Here is a 22,529-nt window from a genome sequence, read left to right on the forward strand (position 1 = left end):
TTCTGGTATAGACTTTTTTCTTTTTTTTACAATTGGCAACAAAATTATAGCCTATGCAGTTCATGATTGATGATCCATAAAAGCAGTTGTGTGGCATCAAGATGATTCAACTTTGACTTTCATCATTACCCTATGACTCAGTTTGAGCGTGCAAGCAGGAACACACTTAAATAAATTAGGCACTTACTTACTGACCTCTACTGGTCATGACACAAAATGCATCACATGTAAGATCTTCTACACGCTGGTTGCAGTTGGCACACTTTCTCCAGCACTGACACAGCGCTAAAGCGCAGTGTGGAGATAGGTCTGGGTATGTGAGACTACACAGTTGGCGCAAAAGAAACTGGTTGGTCATCAAAACAGTTGCTGTATAAAGTGGATAGTCCATAGAGATATTAAATGTGCATACAAATCGGACTGATAGACATCGTATTAAGAGTTTTATTGATTTCACAGTATAAAATACAGCCTGCAGTTCTCATTCTTTGAAAAAATATAACAATCACATACATAACATAGTACTGTAGTGTTCAACTGAGGCACGTGTCGACAATATGATTCAATAATAGCCATGGGGCTACTCTAGCACACATATGAGTGCATATACATACAGTATACATCTGAGTGGTGTGTGTGTGTGTTAAAAACTCTACTTGTTAGAAATATAACAATAAATACTTTCATTTATGCACTGAAGGAAATTCCAGAGTTCAACTAAAACACCGGAATGACCACATTAATGAACAATAGATACATTCATTTATGATAAATAAAGACTTATAATACTACTAGCCTACTACTACTACTACTAATCTATATAAAAAAGTTGAAACTGTGTGTGTGTGTGTGTGTCTTTTCTGCATGCCCACACCCCAGGACGGAGTGGGATGAACATTTGCATGGCGGTGGGTTATGATCCGGGGAAGGTCATAGGCAGGTTGTAAAGTCCTGCAAACCACATGGACAGCACCATCATTCCCACCCAAGCAAAAGGTGCGTAGTTGTACTGTTTTGTGCCTATTGAACCCGGGCAACACCGGGTACATTGCTAGTTGACTCAAACATATAAAAAATAAAATAAAATTACCACACAAATTTTACAACAATGTAAATAAGTTTCAAGTTCAGGAGTGGAGCTAACCAGGGACTTGGGTTTAGCCCCCAACTGGGTCCAGTCATCTGCAGCGGGCAGCAGAGACATCCAGGCACGGGACAGTTGAGTTCAGGTCTCCGGCACTCTACTCTCTCTGTGTGTGTGCACACACGAACACACACACACACGCACACACTCAGTCTATAGAGTTACATATATTTTCGACCATTTTGTTGAACTCTTCTGGCTGGTCAGCATAGACGTGGTGAGAGGCTTCATTCACGAACTGGAATGAATGAGAAATATAGGGACATTTAGAGATGTAAAAAGATTTCATATGATTTAGCAATCATCAGTTTATGAGTTGTTCAAAGCAGCCTTTGAACCCGACTCACCAGCAACCTGGTGTTGGTCTGGCTCCTGATCTGTGTCACTCTGTCCCCCCAGGAGCTGTCCAACCAGGATCTGCCTCCGTACAGCATGGTGAGGGGCATGGAGGGGGGCAGCTGGTGGACCCGCTGCAACATGGGCCTCTTGGCCCAGCCCAGAGACTCAAACATGGCCCGGAAACCCACCTCACCGCTGGGAAGGGATGGGGTTAATGTGGGAAAGGAGGGAAAGGGATGGGTGGAAGAAGGAAAAGGTGCAAAGGATGCAAATGGGATTACAGGGGCCAAGAGAGAGAGAGAGAGAGAGAGAGAGAGAGAGAGAGAGAGAGAGAGAGAGAGAGAGAGAGAGAGAGAGACAGAGAGAGAGAGACAGAGAGAGAGAGAGACAGAGAGAGAGAGAGAGAGAGAGAGAGAGAGAGAGAGAGAGATCCACAGATAAAAATGACCAGAATATATCTGTGGCAGCCTGACAGGGCTGTTGATCAATACCGATGATGACTCGACAATTTCGTAGTCCGAGATTTCTGGCTTTCAGAATCCACTTTCTGGCTCCTGCTCTGTTTTGGAAATAAACTCCTCACACACTCGTGGTATGTCTTCAAACCCAACCTGATTGCATTTTTTTTTAAAGCTCAGCAATGGAGTGGGCAAGACGTTTCAGCTACCAAGGCGAAAAAAGCCCAATTCTCAAGCCCGAAAAGAAAATGACAGCATAAAGTGTCATCCATTATTTAGCATGGTGATATATTGCTTCACTACTGTAGATGTTTCTGTTAGATCTCTGCGCCAATTACCTAGCTCGCTTGTCTCTAGTGTGAAAATGGGGCTTTTGTGTGTCGATTAGAGAGGCTACATCACTAAATAAGAGTACTGCAGGGATGGCGTATTTTTCTAGGACAACCCAGAAGTCAGTGCGCTTCAAGTCATAAAAGTGGGCCTCATTTTGTGAAGATTATCTTGCTGAACACCAAGTGACAGACCTTATTTCAAGGATTTAACCAAAATCCCCATACAAAAATCCCATTGACTTTTAGTCTTCCGGACTTGTTCCTGCGGTACTCTATAGGAGGGGTGGTGGGTGTGGTCTGTGCCAGACACTTGTATAGAACATCTTCTATGGATGTTGTTGCAATTCCACTGGTCACCAACAGAGGTCGATAGAGTCACAATCAAACTTAATGTGATGTTTTTCCCATGAAGAGAGGGATCTTTCAAAAGTGCAAGCCAACAGTTTTATGACATTTCACAAATCTGCGAAGCATTCATTCATTGGTTGGAATATTTAGGTCACCTCCATGATGACATCATCACCAAAGATGTGTTGTTTTCCAGAAAGTAAAAGTAATGCCATTTTTATATAAACAAGACTAGGCAAAACCTAGTATATGCCAGGCAGCATGTGTGTTATACTACCTATAGCTTCAGTAGAGTGGGATTTATGACATCATAATGATGTAATTGATGTAGGACTTATGACATCTTCGATGTGAGCTAAAAGGTCATTTTTCACATCAGTGTGACAAATAATGTGAAATTACAAAGTTATAGGTGGTAATCGTTGTTGGGCACATAAGCCATTTCAGCTCCACTGTCTGCAGCAGCTTTTGGCAGGTATTTTATATTCTGTTATTAGGGATTTGATTATATCATGTGAAGCATCAGTTAACCTACCTTGGGGTCTGGGCGTTACAGTGGTAGATGTACTGTGTCATGGTGTCATCTTCAAACAGATCTTCGAATTTCCTCTTGAAGTCGGGACGGAATCTGTTTACCAAGCCTGGACCTGAAACAGCGACACACAGTGAGATGAGATGAGATGATAGCGTAATGCTGCATAGCATCGCATTAGATAACCATAACACGCCATATCGATCTACACGTCTCACCCAGCCCCCCAGGGTCAGGTCTTAGCCTTGAAGCAAATTCGACGTGTAGGCTAAGCTCAGTATTGCAAGTCACATGATGACCTGTGGCACAAAAATACTTTTTCCCATGTAAAACCCTGGGGAAATTATTCTGGGTATCTCTCAAAGTCCAAAACGACTCTTTTTAATTATCAAGTTTTAAACCATTGGGTCCATTTTTCTTCGTAAGTCACCAAGAGCCGTATAAAGCTGTATTTTCTAGGGCTCTGTGAATGCGCATCTAGATGACAGGAGCACTCCGTGCCCATTCATCGATACTTCCTTGGTGAGCAGCTTATGTTCAAAGGAATGCGCGGCTATTTTCTATAGTATAGAAACCGGGACCGCGGGGTGGTCCGCGTACCCCGGGTTAGGAAACACTGTTCTATACCATATTATCTATTTTAGAAATCCATGGTCTTACCCCACGGGCCTGCCGCTCGGATGACAGCCAGCGGGTTGAAGAGGGACAGCACCGCCACTATAGCCTTCACCCAGCGCGGGAAGGGCGGCCGCTTCACCGCCAGGTCCTGCGTCTGGGATTGCTCAGGGAAGCCCCATGGGTCCACCAGGATGAGGTGGGACACTCTGAAAGCGGAGAGCAAAATACATGTAAAAAAAATTTAAGGGTGCAACAATATGCTTATCTGACATTATGATTAGACCATGATAAGATGTAATAAATAAAAGTTCAATGACATCCAAATCTCTCTTTATATGTATTTCTGCGCCACAAATCTTTCTACAAATGGATGCATTACATAGTGAAAATAATGATTTGTATTGTCACATTTTTGTATTGCGATATATTGATTTTCAATATATCGTCCCATCCCTAATGATTTTATATATTTACTGATGCTGTGAATATATCCCTAGCAGGCATTTCAGCCACTACTCTCCTTCAGCAAATATAAAAAAACATTATTTATATAGAGCAAGATTTCCAGTTTTGATGTGACCTGGCTCTAGTCTATAAAATAGTGATCGACGTTACACATGCCTTCAGGAGTCTAGGAAAATTCAGATTCATTATGAAATGAGATATAGCATATATGCCACTGCTGTATGACTTCAGCGATTTGAACACCTTGACATTTGGAATTTTTGCTTGTCTCTCTAGACAGTTGTCACAATGCAGGGAACAAGTTTTGACATTTCATTGTTCGGTTCCCTCAAAATCTATCTTCAGCGTCCAGTGAAGAATGACTGACATTCAAAATATCTATTTTAAAAGTCAGTCAATCTTCACTGGACACTGACGGCTTGCCTTGGCTAGACGTCAGTGTCCAGTGAAGAATGACTGGCATACAAAATATCATCTATTTTACACCAAAACTATCTAGTGAGTGCAGAGACCATTCTTCAACTAGAGGAGCCAGAGTCAAGTCCCCATGAAGCACATTACAGAAAGAGATTAGTTCCAGCAGAGATTGCATTTGAATTTCATAAATCTGAATTTGTCATGCTCATAATGAACCACTGAATTTATTTTAGATTGATTCGTTGAATAACTAAATTCAAACATTTAATTTGTAAGCCACAATTTGAAATTGAAGGCGATGGCTTGAAATTGAATGTGATTATTACTCAATTTAATCTTTACCTGGAATTTCCCTGGTTCCAATACAGTTTCTAAAATCATATTGAATATGACCAAGTTCAAAACAAAGCTATGCAATTCAAATACAATCTCTGGCAGTAATCTCTTTCCATAGAATATTGTCCTCAAGTAAGACACTGAATCCCTGAAATTCAATGTGATGATTGAAATTTAATGGGATAATACTGAATTTAATTGTTAGCTAAAATTCTAGTCAGTTCAGATTCAGCTTTCTAAATCCCTACCAGCCCCAGGGCTGCTGCTCTGTACCTGAACGTGACCTCTGACCTACACAACACAATTTCCCTATGGGGATCTACACAGTATGACATCGCCATTACCGAGTGGGGTACTGGATGGCGTAAGAGGTAGCCAGGTAGCCTCCCAGACTGTGTCCCAGGAGGATCATGTTCTCCAGGCCCACAGACTGTCTCCACAGCTCAATCGAGTTGACAAACAGCTCCTCGGCCTGGGCGGGGTCCGTGGGGAAGGGGGGCCTGGAGCTCCGGCCGAAGCCCAGCAGGTCGAAGGCGTACACGGGCCGCGATCGGCTCAGCGTGTCCAGGTTCCTGATCCACAGGCCTACCCCTCCTCCAAAGCCATGAACCATGACCAGGGGGGTCTTAGGAGCTGGAGGGGAAAGGAAGAGCCATGGAAAAGTCAGACAATATTGGGAAGCTACACGGTAAGTAGGGATAGGATGATGGTTATTACACAATACGATACGATATGGGGTTCACGATTTGATACAACCACAATACAATAAACATACCTGCCAACATTGGGCTGTGAAAAAGAGGGGCATTTTCTGGGGTATCGGTGAATGGCTTATCCTCAATGTACCCCCCCCCTCCCCCACACACACACACACACATACACACACTGTATAACCCTACACCACAAATTAATAGAATAAATGCAAGGATGTACAGCAAATAACTTTTTCAGTGTTAAACTCATAACTAAACTCACAGTAAAATAGACACTGATAATGATCAAATAAAATAAACACACAACATGTACAGAAGATGTGATCAAAAGTGAGCATCTAAAATTTACATCACAAAAATCATCAAGTGCAAACATTGAAATGAATGTGAATATGAATATGGTAGAAGTTCCCCCCTGTGCTTCCACGGCTTGTTTGTGTTTGGCATCAATGTTTCACATGTTTGCTAACGTCATTTTCCCGACATACTGGCTACATAGCTTGCAAAACAACATAGCCCGACATAGCTTGCAAAACGACATAGCCTGAGATAGCTTGCAAAACGCATAGCTTGCAAAACAGCTTGCAAAAAATGTGGCTAGCGCCTAGCGGTTAGAAAGGGGAAGGTCTCGCACTGAAATTTGGCAGCGCATCTCTTCTTCTTGGGACGTGTTTGACTGCGGTCCTCCACCGAGAGCTTGAACGAGTGCAGTGACGTAGTTACGCACCGTCACTAATCACTGCCTCTGGGTTGGGTTGCCAGGTAACATGACAAATATCCTACAAATCGGGAGATTAGCGGGAGAAAATTACCAATCGGGAGCACAGTGGGAGAAAGGGTTAAAAATCGGGAGACTCCCGCGTAAATCGGGAGTGTTGGCAGGTATGCAATAAATAAAAGTTCAATGACAACATAAGTGTGACTGCAGAATTATGCTTATTTCTGAGGCACAAAACTTTCCAGCAATGACATTGCTACTGCTAGAATGTAAACAACAATTTAAAAATCTCATAACAAACTGTAGATAATAGAATTTGGATTGAGAGCTTGTGAAATTGGGATGGGCAAGGAATTGTAATTACTACAACAGAATAAAACTGAGCTAATATCACAATTAATTTTTCTGCACCACGATATGTATAGCAGTCACATCTTTGTATTGCCATACTGTATATTGTGTCCATGTTATGTTTGTCCACTGTTTGTCTATCTGTTGTCTCACTAACGCTGCCCCGCTGTGTATAGTGTTAAGCAACTTTGAGTTCTAGAAAAGCACTATATAACTGCCATGTATTATCATCATCAACATTATTATTATTATTATTATTATATTGAATTTTGATATTTCGTCCCCAGGCTGAGAGCAGGGTGGTAGAAACCAGTACCTTGTGCTGCAGGTTTGCGAGCCAACTTGTTGGTGATGGTGAGAGTCCATATCCGGTCCTGGTTTGGGAGGGTCACAAACCTGGCCCATACGTCATTCTGAATACCTGCCAGAACCACACAAAGAGGACTAGCCATTAGCCTATTATCAGCGAGACTCCGTGTGAGTCCCTGCATATACACAAAATTGCAGAGGGTGTAATTACATAATTTGTAATCCAATTACTTACTGTGGCTATTAAAGTGAATCTTGAATAACAGTCGCCAATCAAGACTAAAGAGCGTCAAATTACACTTGGCTCAAGATGGGAAAACCGTTACTGCTTTGTAAAGGATTAGTACTAGTACACTTCTCATCATCCATAAGTGTCTATTTAAATGACTTCCTAGTTCCCCACTTTTTAAGTTTCCTGCTGCAGGGAAAAGCCAATCAAATCGTGCTCCGGAAGTCCGGATGCAGTTTACTCATGAAGTCAGCCAATTGAGTCAAAAGCTTCTTACAGGCGAGGATCTTAGCCTCTGTGCTCTTCAAAAGGGACATGGAGGTTGGACGCCAGGAGGGCCACCAGCCCCAAATCGGACTTGACCTGACGTGAGAGAGAGAGAGAGAGAGAGAGAGAGAGAGAGAGAGAGAGAGAGAGAGAGATAGGGGGGGGGGGGTGTAAATAAGACAGTAGATGCAGAGGTACAGTACAGGGAATGAGTGGCACATGCTGAACGCTGGTTAGTGATACAAAAGCTTCTAACACAAATACAGGGTAAAGGTCAGTTCAGGCGGTGTTATCATTATTTGCATGGAGCTCATGTGCTGATACACACCCAGGACTCTCACGTTTCACTGTCATCATGCTCTCAATTAGTGCTACTGACAGTCAGTGCTACTGACAATCATTGCTACAGGCAAAGAGGACGGCTGCCCCTAACCAGTGATGTAGTGGGAATGTATTAACCTGGGTGACTTATGACATAGGCTGTGTGATCACCATAAGGCAATCAAGACCCCATCTACCTAGAACTTGCAGTAAGTCAGTTTGATACGTCAGAGTAGAACGCATACAGGGAGTTTACATCATAAGGATTTGTGTCAGACTCTATTCTGACAATAAAACGGCAAGTAAACCGATGGGAGTTGGGTTCACCGTCCACTACATCCCTGATTGGAGGGAGACACGCTGCCAGTTCTTCTACCTGCTCTATGATTGAAAGGCCAATGGGGTGGCAATCAACGGGCAATTCAAAATTGCTGAGTCACTCAGGATAAGTGGGTCCTGCTCAGTGCCGCTGCTCCTCTCTTCAGTGAACAACAAAAAGAAAGACCTGCATGTCAGTAGTGTCAGATATCAGCTGTCAAGACAACTCCATTGAATAATAACTATAAATACATAATAGTATATTACTCTTGCAGGAACTTACAGTGTATTTGTGATGCTCACAATTCTATGGTGAGCTAAGCTTATAACTCAATAGTTTGTAGTGGTCTGTTTTTCTCCTACTATTCCTATAATGGGAACTATTGTTTTGCTATAATATAGTTAGTGTATTCGTTTTGTTTTCTTATTTTCTAAAGTTTATTAGGGTAAAATAAGTGTGGAACACTGAGTGACTGCCTGGCTTAAATTATACGATAATCCAGATATACTAAATGAAAAACACAACAGAGATGCATTAGGAAACAAGGATGATACACAGCACTAACGTTACACATAATTGTATTGCATATTAATGTTAGATTAGCCCCGTTAGTTTAGCATAATGACTGTCTGCTGCTAACTTCGGGACATGATGTAGCAGAACAGTTTGTTGGGGAAGGTTGTATGCGGAAGTATCAACTTACTCTGTCTCAGAATCCGTCTGCATCGGAGCTGTGTTTGCAACAGGATCCAATCGCATATTCCGGTAATTAACGCTATATTCACTAGTACAAAAATATACACTTCGATTACGAGGCTTACAAATTCGCTCCGCCTGTGTCGGTCGGCTCCGAAAATGACAATTTTGATCACTGTTTGTTTTCGTAGTACATACCGAGATGCTGACTGTACACAAAGATCGTCTACCGAGAAGATCATTCCATGGTGGTGGTGGTGGGGGGTTGCCCGGCTTATGCGCTCCTTCAATTTAGCCGTTACCATAACCAATGAGGTAGTTACATATCGACAAATTAAGTTGTTTTTCTCATCACAAAAGCATACATTTTAGCTCAGGATGCTAGCAGCTGTGCCAGCACCACTCTCAACCCTACCCACGCAAATAGCGGCAGAGTGGGAGCTCATTTTGCTTTTCGCTCATCTCTACTGTGCTAAACAGACAGCGTGCGGAGCTCTTCTTTCCCGGGAGCGAGTCGGGTCGGAATTTATTCTTTGTAGCACCAGGCGCACTTCCGGTCTGTGGAGACACGTCATTCATTCGAACAAGGAAGAGGGCCCGTGCAGAAATCTTAAATCGACTTATTTTGCTTCATTAAGACGCAGAACCATGTCGAACTCAGTTATATCGGTTATTTCTCGGTTCCTGGAGGAGTACACCACCACGACGCCCAACAAGCTGAAGGTGGTAGATGCATATCTGCTGTACATCTTGCTGACAGGAGCGCTGCAGTTCCTCTACTGTCTGCTCGTCGGCACTTTCCCCTTCAACAGCTTCTTGTCTGGCTTCATCTCCTGTGTGGGCGCTTTTATTCTCGCAGGTAAGTGTTGTGTTCAATTCAAGAAGACAGCTATATCGTATTGAATAGTCTCGTGTTTAAACGCTTTATTTCTTACCACTGTCCATTGGCTTTGTTTGATCAATGCATTGAACTTGACACTGTGATTCAGCAGCACACTGGAGAGAAGGGAGTGGATTGGTTGTGCCAGCTTTAAGTCAACTTGGTTTGATTAAAAAAAGGAGAAGGGAAAACAAATGTAAACCACATTAGCATCTAGCAAGAAACGGCACAAATGACCAGAACTCTGATGCATAATAAACTGTATTTCTCCATACAGGAGAGAATAAACATGCCATCACATGTTCAGTCCTCTAGTAGTTGCTCTATTTAGGGAGAGGTTTGGTCAGGTTGACACATATTGGTTACACTATCCCACACCATAGGAATATCATAATTCTTAAAACTGAGTGTACATTACATCAATAGAAGAACTTTAAATCTCAGGTAAACAAAACACACCTGTATGTACTGCTATTATACACCTTTGCTTGCTGGTTGGGAGGAATTACGGTGTGCAAAACTTAACAATGCATCCTGTGTGTCTTTTGTTTTCCTCAGTGTGTCTTCGTATCCAGATCAACCCACAGAACAAAGGAGACTTCATGTCCATCTCCCAGGAGAGGGCCTTTGCTGACTTTCTATTCGCTCACACCGTCCTCCATCTTGTCGTGATGAACTTCATTGGTTGAAGCAGATGTGTGTCCTGCCCACAGTGCCCCCCTCTCAACAACAGGTGGATATTGTTCACATGTGCATTTGTCAATGTTAGGTCATTTGTGTTCATAGTTTCACATCCTAAACTACATTGGATGCAGTGACACTCACTCTGGCACACCCGGTCACAGGCCAATAATCTATTCAATCTGGTTATTCTTTGATTGATTGATTGATTTTATTATGGATATAAAAGACAACTAAATCCAATGGATAAACATGTAAAAGTGTGAACACTTATTTCCAACATGGTCCCTCCCTTCTTCACTATTGTATCTAGGGATGGTACCAATGACCGGTATTAAATTGGTACTGGTTCCTGATTGGTCAGTACCGGAGTATTGGTGCTGCTATTTATTTTATTTCTAATGATGACGAAGCTGGTGGCACCAGGTGATTATGTTTGATGTTGTGTGTTTACACTCCTGTCCTGTTATTACACTTGTGACAAGGTTAAAAGATTTAAAATATCAGTAGTATATTTGGAAGAAAACTAGTTTCGTGATACGAGGCCAAATCTTGCGCTTTTGAATCACACAACAGAGTCTGGAAGAGGAAGAGAGCACCGGACTGGAGCAATGTTTGAGTCCAGAGAGATGTGCCTGCAGCTATCAGGCTGCCCTGTGATGATTGTAAGTCAGGGAGACAGACAGAAAACTCAGCTTCGCGCTGCAGCAGGAAACTTCACGGTGCTCTGATGTGTTTTCTGACAGAATATTATGTTGACTTTGCCAAGTCTGAATACAGAACCACAACGAACAGCGACGGACGGGGTTAACTTGACTTTACCTGTAGTGTTAGTATCCAACAGCAGCAGCACTGTTCAGCACAAGTCCACAATAATGTAACTGACTCCATCATGCTGGTTTGTTTCATAATCCGTGAAAAGGTGTGATTTATCCACACTCAATGAGGAAAATGTTTAGTAAATGAAAATAAGCCTCAGTAAATAGATAGATATAATGCTGCTTTGCACTGTTCCTGAAGCATAACCTTTTTCTTTTCTTTTTTTAAGTTCAGCCAATGACTTGTGCAATGCATTGTGGGTGTTGTAGTAGGACCTCCGTGGTATGGGGAAAACTACTGTTTTCTTCTCTGGTCATAGCCTAGGGATCCAATTTAAGAAAATAATTGCAGATTTCTACTACATAGGTGACCTAAGTTTAATAAATAATCATATTCACAACGTGAAATAGGCCTTCTCAGGATTTTAGCTTATTTCTGCAAAAAGGTACCGGTACTAACAAAATAACTTTTCAGATTTTTTCATGTCATGTCTTTATTTTTGCACCAAATTATGGAGAGTAGTATTGATAAGAGTATCATTAAGTATCTGTATCTATAAGCAGTACCGGTATTGATAAAATCAAAACTATACCCATCCCTAGTAGTTTCTGTTTTTGAAATTGTTTGAAAACAGATTGGCTGAAGTAATATTGAACTTTAGTACTTTGGGTTGTGGAGCTTCCTGGGGTCCATTCCAGACAGCGGGTTCAACAAACTCTTGAGTCTAACCCTGAACTCTGAGTTGATTAACCTCTATGTGTCAATAAGTAAGCATTTATCATTAAACTTTATTGTAAACTTCATTCTAGTCTCTCATGATTGAAGTACTGATACACTCACTGAAATCATTTAACCTTTTCCAACCTTTATCCCTGACATGTCTCTCAAACTATACCGTGTTGAGTCCTTGAATTTGACGGAATTGGGCCTGGAAACAAAAGTCCTTAAGTCCTTGAATTTGATGTTTAAGATGTGAGAACCTTGGTAGATTTTATATTTTTAGACATCTATTTGTATCTAAAACACTAAATCTGCTTTCTGGAATACCACCCTGAACATCATGTACCCCCAAAATGAACTCTCTGTTATAGACAAGATTGGAGAATTGTGTTTTTTACTCTTTCCATTCACTGCGGATATATGGGCGAAACGGGTCTCAAACTAAAGCACACAAAACAATGGAGATTGCAGAATGCAGTAATTCTGCTGAATTGTGTTTAAGTGAATCACTTTCTCTATGCTTATTAGACTTTTCAATTTGAACAATTCAGAAGAATTTCACACTATTTTTTTCTTATTATTTTTATTTGATTTTATGCACAACCCAAGGTACCACAAAAGAAGAGCATGACTTTAAAGGAAACAGCACTCAGTTCCAGACTGTATTCTCCCTGTGGTCAAGGACAGTCCACAACTCCAACTTGAGAAATGATCAGATAACAGTCTGCTGTGAAGTGCAGAGCCGCTCAATCAACTGTAACAGGGAGATGGATTTTGTGTTTTATTGGAGTGTTTTCAGTTGTAAACCAGAAAATGTGGCCAGAAGCTTTACCTTTAATCATCCACTGGGTGCACTCTCTCTTTACCTTTAGCATCTTGACCAATTCGTCCTGTGTGGAGCAGCTCCGGCTGTATATCTGATGACTAAGGTTTGAGTCTTAATTATCTGGTGAAGCTGCGTTCACACCGACCTATTAAAGTTTTTTGCTGGCATCGAGTTTACATACAAAGTCAATGCAAACGAGCGATTGAGCGTATATTCGCCCGGGAGAAAAATCGCTGGGCGTCAGAGCGACAGAGACGGAGCGATAGGGAGAAAGTTCGCTCGTCGCTCGATGAGGGATTTTCATGATCCATATTGCCGTACACTGGGGGGGGGCACTAAACTGGGCCCTATCGTTGTACTCTTCAATTTGACTGTTTCTATAGCCTGACCACACCTTCTGTTTTGTCTCATAGGTCATCAAGAGAAGAGAAGTAATCAAAACTTGCCTTCAAGACATGAAGCCACATCTGCCTCTGATGCTGAGATTGAAAGCCCATCATCAACATTGAATGAATTAGTTTGTCATATATGATTCCGTTTTCTTACTGATAATGGTTGATTTCCTTTTTTGTTTGTTTTTTAACATTTCAATTTGTAAAGCATTCCCTTTTGCACTTAGACAAACAGAAATAAAGACAAGTGAAATGGTGTCCTTGCGAATCATGTGGTATTTTACAGTTACAATTTGTCATTTGGCACTGACACTTTTATCCTAAGCGACGTATACCATGTAATACAACACAAACAAGGTTCTAGTCAGGAGAGAACAATGAGAAGGAGTGCCATAAAGCTAAGCTCTGATCCGACAGGACATACTGTACATGTAGGTGCTACAGTACGAGGCAATGCATAGGGTGCATAGAATCAATAGAGGCAGATAAGATTTGTATTTATTTATTTTTTGATTACACAGTCCATCAGGTGAGAATATTTTTTTACTAAAGAGCTGGTGGGTCTTTAGCCTTTTCTTAAATATTGAGAGTTTGGGAACCACAGGAAGTCTGTCTAGAGACTTAGCAGCAACTGGGATGGGAGAGTGACATCACTGATGACATCATGAGTGATTTATTTGTGACATCATCTGCCTTATTTAGACTGTCTTGTTTTGGATGTGCGACGAGAGCGAGACAGACAAGCTACGTTACATCGTTTTTGTCTGTTGTGCATTAAAACTAAAGTAACTAGGCTGTTTTGAAAATGTAATGATTAGAAGGTACAGGTAAAAAAAAATCAGAAAAATAAATACTCAGTAGCCTAAAGTACAGATACCTGAAAATCCTACTTAAGTACAGTAACAAAGTATTTGTAGCCTACTTAGTTACTTCCCATCTCTGGTAGGGTAGTGTTTGATTTCCCCGATGTAGGTTGCAGAGCAAATCGACATTTTAAAGTCAGAACAGAAGCTGCCATTGAATTGAAGTGGACTCCCATTTTTTGTCTGACAAGACCTTGTTTTCAATAATAAACTGTTACATGCCAGCAAGGTAAGGAATAGTATAGTGGTTAGGCTCCTGCATAGTGTCTGTCAAAGAAAAGTTCAAATGTATTACTATCAAAAGTATGGCTCTGAACAAAATTTAAGAAATAAAACCATGAAAACAAAGGATTTATTTTCTACACAAGCTCAAGCTCTCTATTTTTAGTAACATTTGTAATAAATGGATATTTTGGAGGCCGAATAGGCCAATAAACCATTTCATATTGTGCATATCCTAATTTCCACACAATAACAATGATTAGTGCAGTTTGTCTATTTTGTTAAAAGTAGCCCTCACCATTAAAAAGTAGCTGGCACCTCGATGGTTAACACATCTAGGAACATCTGGATTACAGCCATTCCACATGTGGTCACATGACCAGGAGGAAGTTGTGATTTTGGAAACGGGGGTCTGCCTTCAGTCAGGACGGCAGATTCACTTGGATAACTTCAAACTCTGACAGGCCAACATGCCCCAACTCCTCACCCTCTGCCTGTTGGCATGGATCCCAGGTAATATCTATAAGGTCATCAACTTATGGAAGTTGTGTAATGTGCTTTTTATGGCCAATTCCTCTGCAGATAGCTGATGAAAAAGACTATGATTTCTGGGCATTTTTGGCAATGTGTGTCTCTGCACTAAAACCTCATTACACTGTTCTACCGCTGGCAAATACCATTGTTATATTGTAAGACATCACTCAATTTGTAGACTAATGCTTTGGCCAGTTATGGAGGTAAGGCAGCTAAAGCCATCTGTTTTTCATTATTCTGCGATGCACTAGAAAGGGTGTTAAAGTTCACTGAGATGTGCCCATTTCCTGTGGGAGGCTTTCTAGTTGTTTCTCTCTCTCTCCCAATCTTCCTTATTTTGTCTTGACCCTTGGCAAGGATACGTTTGATGCATATTTTCCACAAGTCTTTTATATTTCCCCCCAGAATCTGTATTATTATTTTGGAATGAGAAGTAGGCTATGGAGAGGGAAGCCAATGTAGACAAATATATTTGGAAGGAAACTGAAACCAGAAGTACTTGTACGAGAACTGCTCAAGGCCACTTTCTTGTTTTGTTTTGTTTTGAATCGATAAGAAACGTACTGTGAGGAATTTTTCTGCTCTCAGGAACAACTGCATCAAGACCAGAAGTGTCATGCCCATCCGGATGTTTGGATGTTTTTTTGGCATATTTAGAGGAATATCTCATTTTAAATTAACATTAGTATTATACTGTAGTATTATTCCGTTTCTGAGATTCAGTTTCTCACTCACTCATAGGCGATTCTAGGCTTTGCACAGAGGTAGCACCAGCAGGATAAAGATATTAGTCTGACTGGGGGGTTTGTAGGGGGGGCTGTGCCCCCCCTGGACAAAGAAATTTTGTACATTTTAAAGTAAAATGCATGAATCTGATGCACTCTGAGAGCAAAAGGAAGAGGCTAATCTTCACATTAATATCCTCTTCACTGTGCTGTGGCTTTACAATGATGAAAAAATAATTGACATTACATTTCCAATACAAAACAGCAGAGGGTGCCGCAGCACCACAAGCACCCCCACTTCCTGCGCCCCTGGTCACCACTTGCCCACAGGCATCCAATGAGACTAAATCATCAGACTTAATCTTCTTGGAAACACATTTTATTTTGTCCTGATTGGAAAATTTGGAGGGCCCCTTCACCCCGAGGGCCCCGGGGCACCTGCCCCGGTTGCCCTATGGTTAATCCGGCCTTGCCTACCTACCATGCAGCTAAGGTTAGCATTGTAATGTTAGCCAGAGCTGTTATGGCAGTGAGCTGTTAGTTTTTACCACCACTATCACATCACTGTAGTTAGCAAAACACTGAATTCCATTTGATGTCTCCAGGTCAAGATACAGTTCTTTTAACAGTCTAATCCTAATGTGAATTTAAAATGAGATATTCCTCTAAATCTGGCTTCAACATTTTAGAAATAGCTAAATGGACCGATTGATATATAAATCAATCAATCAACCTTAGTTCGCCACCGGCATTTTTTAGCCAGGGACCTTTGGTCGCCCCCTCAGAATTTTTGGCTTGCATAACGCCCCTGATCAAGACTGATAAAAGTTGAAGACCAAGCCAGTGTTCGACACTCAACCATCTCCTCTCTCTCTCTCTCTCCAACTCTTCAGCCTCTCTATGTAAGGTAACCACCGTGGAAGAGCACGCCATCCTGGAGGGCCGATCCATCACGGTCCCGTGTCATTATGAGCCTCAGTATGCCAGCTATGTAAAGTACTGGTGTCAAGGGAGGACGAGGGAATTCTGCACCAGCTTAGCTCGAACAGACACCCAGCTCCTTTCGGGCGATCTGGCCGAGGAGAAGGTGAGAATCTATGACGACCCGGTGCAGCTGGTGTTCACGGTGACCACGACGGGCCTGCAGGAAGGGGACACGGGCTGGTACTGGTGTGGCGTGGAGGTGGGCGGCATGTGGAGCGCTGATGATGCCGCTTCCACTTACATCAATGTCATTCACGGTGAGAGACTAGGAGCTTTTACTTTTGCGAAGTGCTTTTATTTTGAAGTGACAAAGCAAAGGCCCTCAAAGGACAAAAAGGAAAATGTTCTCAGTTTGTGCTTAGAATGCAAATGTGAGCTGCGGTGCTGGTTGATTCCTGCAGGTATGTCAGTGGTGAACAGCAGGCTGAGTGGAGAGGAAGGGAGCAGTGTCACTGTTGAGTGCCTCTACAGTGAAAGATACAGGTATAGATTTTGCCGCCAAATATGCTTTTAACAGTACTAGAAATATTGTATGCTTTGCATGCTCATTTTCAATGTCTTTGCTAAAAGATCGATCAAACGTCCTTCAGTTCAAATCAAAACCTGGGAGGATTGAACAAGCGGTCGGCAGGCTATTCACTAATCCCCCTGTGACACCCTGCCAACAGAGAGAGTGAGAAGAAGTGGTGTCGGAGTGGAGACTGGAGCTCCTGTCTGCTGACGGGCTCTGAAGGGAGCTACGATGACACTTCAGTGGCCATCAGCGATGACAGAAGCCAGGCTTTCACTGTCACCTTAAAGAAGCTGCGGATGAGAGACGCGGGGTGGTACTGGTGCGCGGCAGGACAGCAGCAAATGGCCGTGCACGTGCTCGTCACACCTCCAGCCTCAACCAGTAGGTCACACCTCCTCCACCTAGCTCCTGGAGGTCACACCTCCAGCCTCAACCAGTAGGTCACACCTCCTCCACCTCCTGGAGGTCACACCTCCAGCCTCAACCAGTAGGTCACACCTCCTCCACCTCCTGGAGGTCACACCTCCAGCCTCAACCAGTAGGTCACACCTCCTCCACCTCCTGGAGGTCACACCTCCAGCCTCCACCAGTAGGTCGCAGAATGCCTCGGAAATTGAAGCAAGTCCAATTGTTGACACTTTTGCTTAGTCGAATGGTCGCACTTGCTCGTTTGCTCTGACATTGGGATATGATTTCTGGGTAATGAAGTCTCTCAAACTTCAAACCTCAATCTTTGACAAGATCAAAGGGCAGCTACCACTAGAAGCACTCTTGCTTAGAAAAGTGTATACGAGGGATCAGCCGAGCAGCATTTTGGTAAGCAAACGGCGTCACTGGGTGGAAACGGCAATGGGACCCTATGGAGCCAGCCTTGATTGTCTCACTCTATGTTGTTTACATTTTAAAAACTGTGACAGTTCACACAACTTTAACACGACATGCATATATTATACATCAGACTCTTGAGCTACCTCTGCCCTCACTCAGAATTTTAAAATATAAGCGATGTGATGTATCGCTTTTGAGATATTAACGTTTGTTTGGCACGACTCATACTATTAACTGCTGCGGTTCCGGGTGTTTTTCAGCGTCGTGATGTCACACTGATCCCTCGTATAGCTACTAATGTACCAATTTATATTTTGAGATTGTTTTCTGTTTTGCTTCTTCTGCAAACGATGTGATCGCTGCGCTGCATACTTGCACTAAGTCAAATTCCTTGTTTGTAATCTGATTACTCACTATGGCTATTCAAATGAATCTTGAATCTTGAATGACCAAATCAATTCTGAGATCTCTGTATAACATTTTTTTTTGTACCTTCAGCAGCAGTGCCTGTGACATCCTCACCTACAGTACCTGTTACATCCTCACCTACAGTACCTTTTACATCCTCACCTACAGCAAGTCAGTCTGTTGCGTACCTGCCTCCACCCAAACACATTATGAAGGAGTCCTGGGACACTCACAGGTAATAGTGCCCCCCCCCCCCCCCCCACGTGCGCGCACACACACACACGCACGCACGCACGCGCACACACACACACACACACACACACACACACACACACACACACACACACACACACACAGACACACACACACACACACACACACACACACACACACACACACACACACACACACACACACACACACACACACACACACACACACACACACACATTTTGAGTTGAATCATCCTCAAGCTGCACCTCCACAGCTTCAAGCACATTTATTCAAGTGACTGCACACTTATTTCCCTTTTGAATCCTAAACTGTTCCATGTTTGATACAATACCGTTCACATTGTCCATCATGATAGATGTCTATCTAAACCAGAGGTTCTCAAATGTTTTTCAGCCAAGGACCCCTTACAAGATAGAAAATATACCGGGGACCTCCTCATTCTGATTTGTGATTTTGGGCTAAGCTTAATTGTTTCCACGGTAACGTGCTTGACTTTTAATTTGATAGGTTTGTTATTAGAATGTAATCCATGAACCATTTTAGATTTAAAGCATAAACTATTTTTGTTAAACTATGAAGATTTTGCAAAAAAAAATTTTTTTTTTTTTTTTTATTACATTACATTTACATTACATCATTTAGCAGACACTTTTGTTTTATCCAAAGTGACTTACAATATCACAATTTGTCAACAGTACAGAAAACCACTATGCAACACAATCAATGACAGCCAAGATATTTTGATAGACTAGCACCATGTAGGAAGTAGTTTGAGAAGGAATAAGTAACATGTAGCATTTTATAAAAATAAAAATAAGTATTTTTTTTTTTTAACTTGAAAACTTTTCGCGGACCCCCTGGCAAAGTGCCACGGACCCCTGGGGGTCCGCGGACCCCCATTTGAGAACCACTGATCTAAACCATCGAGGGGCACAATTCCCTTTAGTACTTTGTGCCATCATGTCAAGCAACATCTCTCTGTCATCATTTGACCATGTTACTAGTATCCAAATACAGATACAGCATAACCCAAGGCAGCCCTTGAAGCTGGACCATCCCTGTTCAGTCCATGAACTGCTGTGTTATCTGTTTCAGGCACATGTTTGAGTCTGTGGTGGTGTGTGTATCTCTCATGCTGCTGGTGGGCATGGCTGTATTAGCAAGAAAGATGTGGAAGCAGCACAGTAAGGCCACTTCTCATTCCTGCACTATTTAACTCAAACTGTTTAATATGGGTAGTATCATGCCACTAATATACCATGTGTTTTAAAAAGAAATGCAATGAATCCATCAAATATCAAAGATTATGTGCTGTATTCTCGCAGGCTTAAAGAGATTCACTCTAGTTGTAGAGAAGGAACATGTGCAAGCAGAGGAACGGAAAGCAAGGCTCGAGGTAAGCCACCATTACAATATGTCTGTCACTATATCACACTTCATTTCACCATAACAAAGGATCTTTTCCAGTAATTACAGGGCTGATTTTTTTTCTTTGTGCTACAGGAGTATCCGGGGGAAGCAGGGGAGCTGCAGAACGGCACAGTCATTTTCCTCAACAGGGATTCTCAGAGTGTGCAGCTGTTCTGACCTCAGTCCTCGTCAAATAGCCGTTGGGTGGCTCAAAATAACGCAATATCTACGATGTGGTGATTGACCCCCAACCCTCTATCTGCCATCTTCAGGGTTCTCACTGGCACGGGCCTCCCTGGTACCATGCAGCACGGGCCTCCCTGTTACCATGCAGCGAGCCCTGGCCTTCACGACCCTATTGGCGTGACACTTGATTCTGTTTAAATGGAAGCACACTTCTCCCCATACTCACGATCGATGGATCAAGGAAGTTCTATATAATGTTAAACTAGAGAAACATAGATCTCTCAAAGGCTCGATAGAAACATTTAATAAGACTTGGAACCCTTTCCTAGTACATATCAATCTACTCGACATCTCACCAGACACGGAGGAATGACCCCCCCCCACCCCCCACCCCCCATGTCCTTTTTCCTAACCTCGCTTCGCCCTATGTTCTGACACCCCCCCATTTTTTTATTTTTATTTTTTTCTTGGTTGGGCCTGAGTTTGATGAGGGTGGGAGGGGTGAGTTTATGCAAGATTTGTAAATCTCTGTTTATTTCATAATATGTGTATTGTATTGTTGCTTGAAATACTTTACTCTAAAGTCTACAACAAGTCTTGGAAGGGCATAAAGACAAAAGAAAATACCGGTACACACTGTTCTATATCGACACCGCTGTATTGTATCACATTTTTGTACCAATACAAACAGTATAAAAATATATATTTGCACTGTGCTGCTTCATTATTCACTGTAATCATGTCCTTATTGTACATAACACATACTTTCTTTCCAGTCTTCTTTGTATCATATACAGTATACTGTTCCATGAATAAAGACCTTTAAAGGCCGTTTCACACCGGTGCGGATCTCCGTGCGACTAATTCGCACCGCATCTGTGTGAAACAGCCTTAAAGAAGAGGCTTTACTGCTATTCTCCCTATACAGCAATATACTTAAATATTCCTTATGAATGGGTGTACATTTTTGTCAGTCATGTCATGTGTGGTTGTCTGCAAAAACCTTTCACATGCTGGGAATTTGACATTCATTTTTTCTGACATTTCCATGAATTAGAAACTCTCCCCTATATATAACCTTTTGAATGACTGAGATAGCTCTCTCAGATCAAAAATTATTAGTATTCTAATCTGTTATGTGTCTAAAAGTAAAACGTGAAAAAATGGCTTTAAACATTCCACAATGTTATATTTTCTACAGTGGCATTCCACCAAAACCATAAAAAGAAATACTTTCCCCTTTTGTTTTATACAGCCTGACGAAGACCAGAGGTTGAAACGTGTTGCGTCTCTCTCTTGTGCCCTTGTCCTTCTCTGAAGATGTACCTTACTGATTAAGTATACCTGTACATTACTTCTTTATTAAATTCTTCTATAAGCATCAAAAAGCTCCCTTTTTCTATTCACTATTTACATTGGCCTGCTGAGCTACCTTGTCGCCACTTTTAGATTTTTCCTTTTGTTTTATCGGGGAGAGAATAGGAAATCCCGCACACTGACTTCACTTAAGACTTTTATTTATATAGAGCAACGTTTCGGTCACACGACCTTCATCTGGCAATAGTCTTTTGCCAGAGGAAGGTCGTGTGAGTGACCGAAACGTTGCTCTATATAAATAAAAGTCTTAAGTGAAGTCAGTGTGCGGGATTTCCTATTCTCAACTTACCTGATGCTCCTACGCACCTGGCGTACACGGTTTGTGCAGAGATCACCCCTCTTCCTTTTGTTTGATCAAAATTATTATTGACCATGATGTACTATGGAGATGAAAATAACCAAGTCACTCAAAATACCTGCAAAACTCATTTTCAACCAAACATCTGTGTAAGCATAGAACAGCTCACCCACATGAATCAGCCAAACTTAAATTTCAAACCATAGAACAGTGAGGGGTGTGAATCTATTCTATCCTCCCAGCAGACTGTCATTAATCTTAACCAGCATTTCAAGCACAGTTAATTCTGCCACTAGGTGGAGGTCAACCCTTTATGAAAAATGTTATTTTTTCTGTTATGTATTGCTGGTGTGTGTGTGTATGTGTGTGTGTGTGTGTGTGTGTGTGTGTGTGTGTGTGTGTGTGTGTGTGTGTGTGTGTGTGTGTGGTTCTCAAACATGTTCATGTCAAGAACCCCAAAACTGACACAAATTAGACCACGGACCCCCATCTGATAAGATTTTTGCTTTTAGATGTTTCATTACAGAGTAGTGTATGAAAGGCATGACCAAAATAGTCATACATTCTGTCATTGTGTTACTTACCATATGTATGGAATTATAGTGAAAATAAAGTATTCCCCTTTTTGCTGGGGACCCCCGGGAACCCCCTCAAGGACCCCTGGGGGTCCGCGGACGCCACTTTGAGAACCACTATTCTAGAGCTCCATTCGCTGA

The 22,529-nt window shown here is 42.0% G+C and overlaps 3 protein-coding genes across 4 annotated transcripts; 2 read left to right on the forward strand and 1 right to left on the reverse strand.

Annotated features, from left to right (window-relative positions):
- Positions 1 to 451: 451 nt before the first annotated feature.
- Positions 452 to 9,090, reverse strand: abhd4 (abhydrolase domain containing 4, N-acyl phospholipase B). Its single transcript, XM_083658800.1, has 8 exons — positions 8,920 to 9,090; positions 7,587 to 7,672; positions 7,088 to 7,192; positions 5,334 to 5,622; positions 3,814 to 3,977; positions 3,157 to 3,268; positions 1,492 to 1,678; positions 452 to 1,382 (listed from the first exon to the last, which is right to left on the reverse strand). The coding sequence occupies exons 1-8, from the start codon at positions 8,973 to 8,975 to the stop codon at positions 1,293 to 1,295; spliced, it is 1,089 nt and encodes a 362-aa protein (XP_083514926.1). The 5' UTR covers positions 8,976 to 9,090; the 3' UTR covers positions 452 to 1,292.
- A 361-nt stretch (positions 9,091 to 9,451) lies between these two features.
- On the forward strand, positions 9,452 to 13,488 carry dad1 (defender against cell death 1). The gene is made up of 3 exons (XM_083658804.1): positions 9,452 to 9,771; positions 10,351 to 10,525; positions 13,252 to 13,488. Exons 1-2 carry the CDS (start codon positions 9,561 to 9,563, stop codon positions 10,479 to 10,481), a joined length of 342 nt encoding a protein of 113 aa, XP_083514930.1. The 5' UTR covers positions 9,452 to 9,560; the 3' UTR covers positions 10,482 to 10,525; positions 13,252 to 13,488.
- Positions 13,489 to 14,701: 1,213 nt separating this feature from the next.
- On the forward strand, positions 14,702 to 20,788 carry pigr (polymeric immunoglobulin receptor). Of its 2 annotated transcripts, none has more exons than XM_083658801.1 (8): positions 14,702 to 14,828; positions 16,468 to 16,815; positions 16,960 to 17,041; positions 17,227 to 17,453; positions 18,399 to 18,543; positions 19,638 to 19,726; positions 19,868 to 19,938; positions 20,046 to 20,788. In XM_083658801.1, the coding sequence occupies exons 1-8, from the start codon at positions 14,786 to 14,788 to the stop codon at positions 20,127 to 20,129; spliced, it is 1,089 nt and encodes a 362-aa protein (XP_083514927.1). In that variant the 5' UTR covers positions 14,702 to 14,785; the 3' UTR covers positions 20,130 to 20,788. The 2 variants fall into 2 exon arrangements, with proteins under 2 accessions (XP_083514927.1, XP_083514928.1); XM_083658802.1 differs by having other exon boundaries at positions 18,402 to 18,543.
- The last annotated feature ends 1,741 nt before the right edge of the window (positions 20,789 to 22,529 follow it).

Source organism: Poromitra crassiceps (assembly GCF_964638095.1).
Source record: "Poromitra crassiceps genome assembly, chromosome: 23".
In the NCBI taxonomy this organism is placed as follows: domain Eukaryota; kingdom Metazoa; phylum Chordata; class Actinopteri; order Beryciformes; family Melamphaidae; genus Poromitra; species Poromitra crassiceps.

What these genes read in the sequence shown, in the direction of transcription:
- abhd4 (XM_083658800.1), bottom strand. Translation starts at nt 8,975, where the DNA reads ATGCGATTGGATCCTGTTGCAAACACAGCTCCGATGCAGACGGATTCT. An exon ending in CAGACGGATTCTGAGACAGA is followed by an intron (nt 7,673 to 8,919) that starts GTAAGTTGATAC and finishes CTCTCACGTCAG; the next exon opens with GTCAAGTCCGATTTGGGGCT. An exon ending in CCGAGCGGCAGGCCCGTGGG is followed by an intron (nt 3,269 to 3,813) that starts GTAAGACCATGG and finishes TCGCTGTTTCAG; the next exon opens with GTCCAGGCTTGGTAAACAGA.
- pigr (XM_083658801.1), top strand. Translation starts at nt 14,786, where the DNA reads ATGCCCCAACTCCTCACCCTCTGCCTGTTGGCATGGATCCCAG. An exon ending in TTACATCAATGTCATTCACG is followed by an intron (nt 16,816 to 16,959) that starts GTGAGAGACTAG and finishes TGATTCCTGCAG; the next exon opens with GTATGTCAGTGGTGAACAGC. An exon ending in AACGGAAAGCAAGGCTCGAG is followed by an intron (nt 19,939 to 20,045) that starts GTAAGCCACCAT and finishes TTTGTGCTACAG; the next exon opens with GAGTATCCGGGGGAAGCAGG.
- dad1 (XM_083658804.1), top strand. Translation starts at nt 9,561, where the DNA reads ATGTCGAACTCAGTTATATCGGTTATTTCTCGGTTCCTGGAGGAGTAC. An exon ending in GGGCGCTTTTATTCTCGCAG is followed by an intron (nt 9,772 to 10,350) that starts GTAAGTGTTGTG and finishes TGTTTTCCTCAG; the next exon opens with TGTGTCTTCGTATCCAGATC.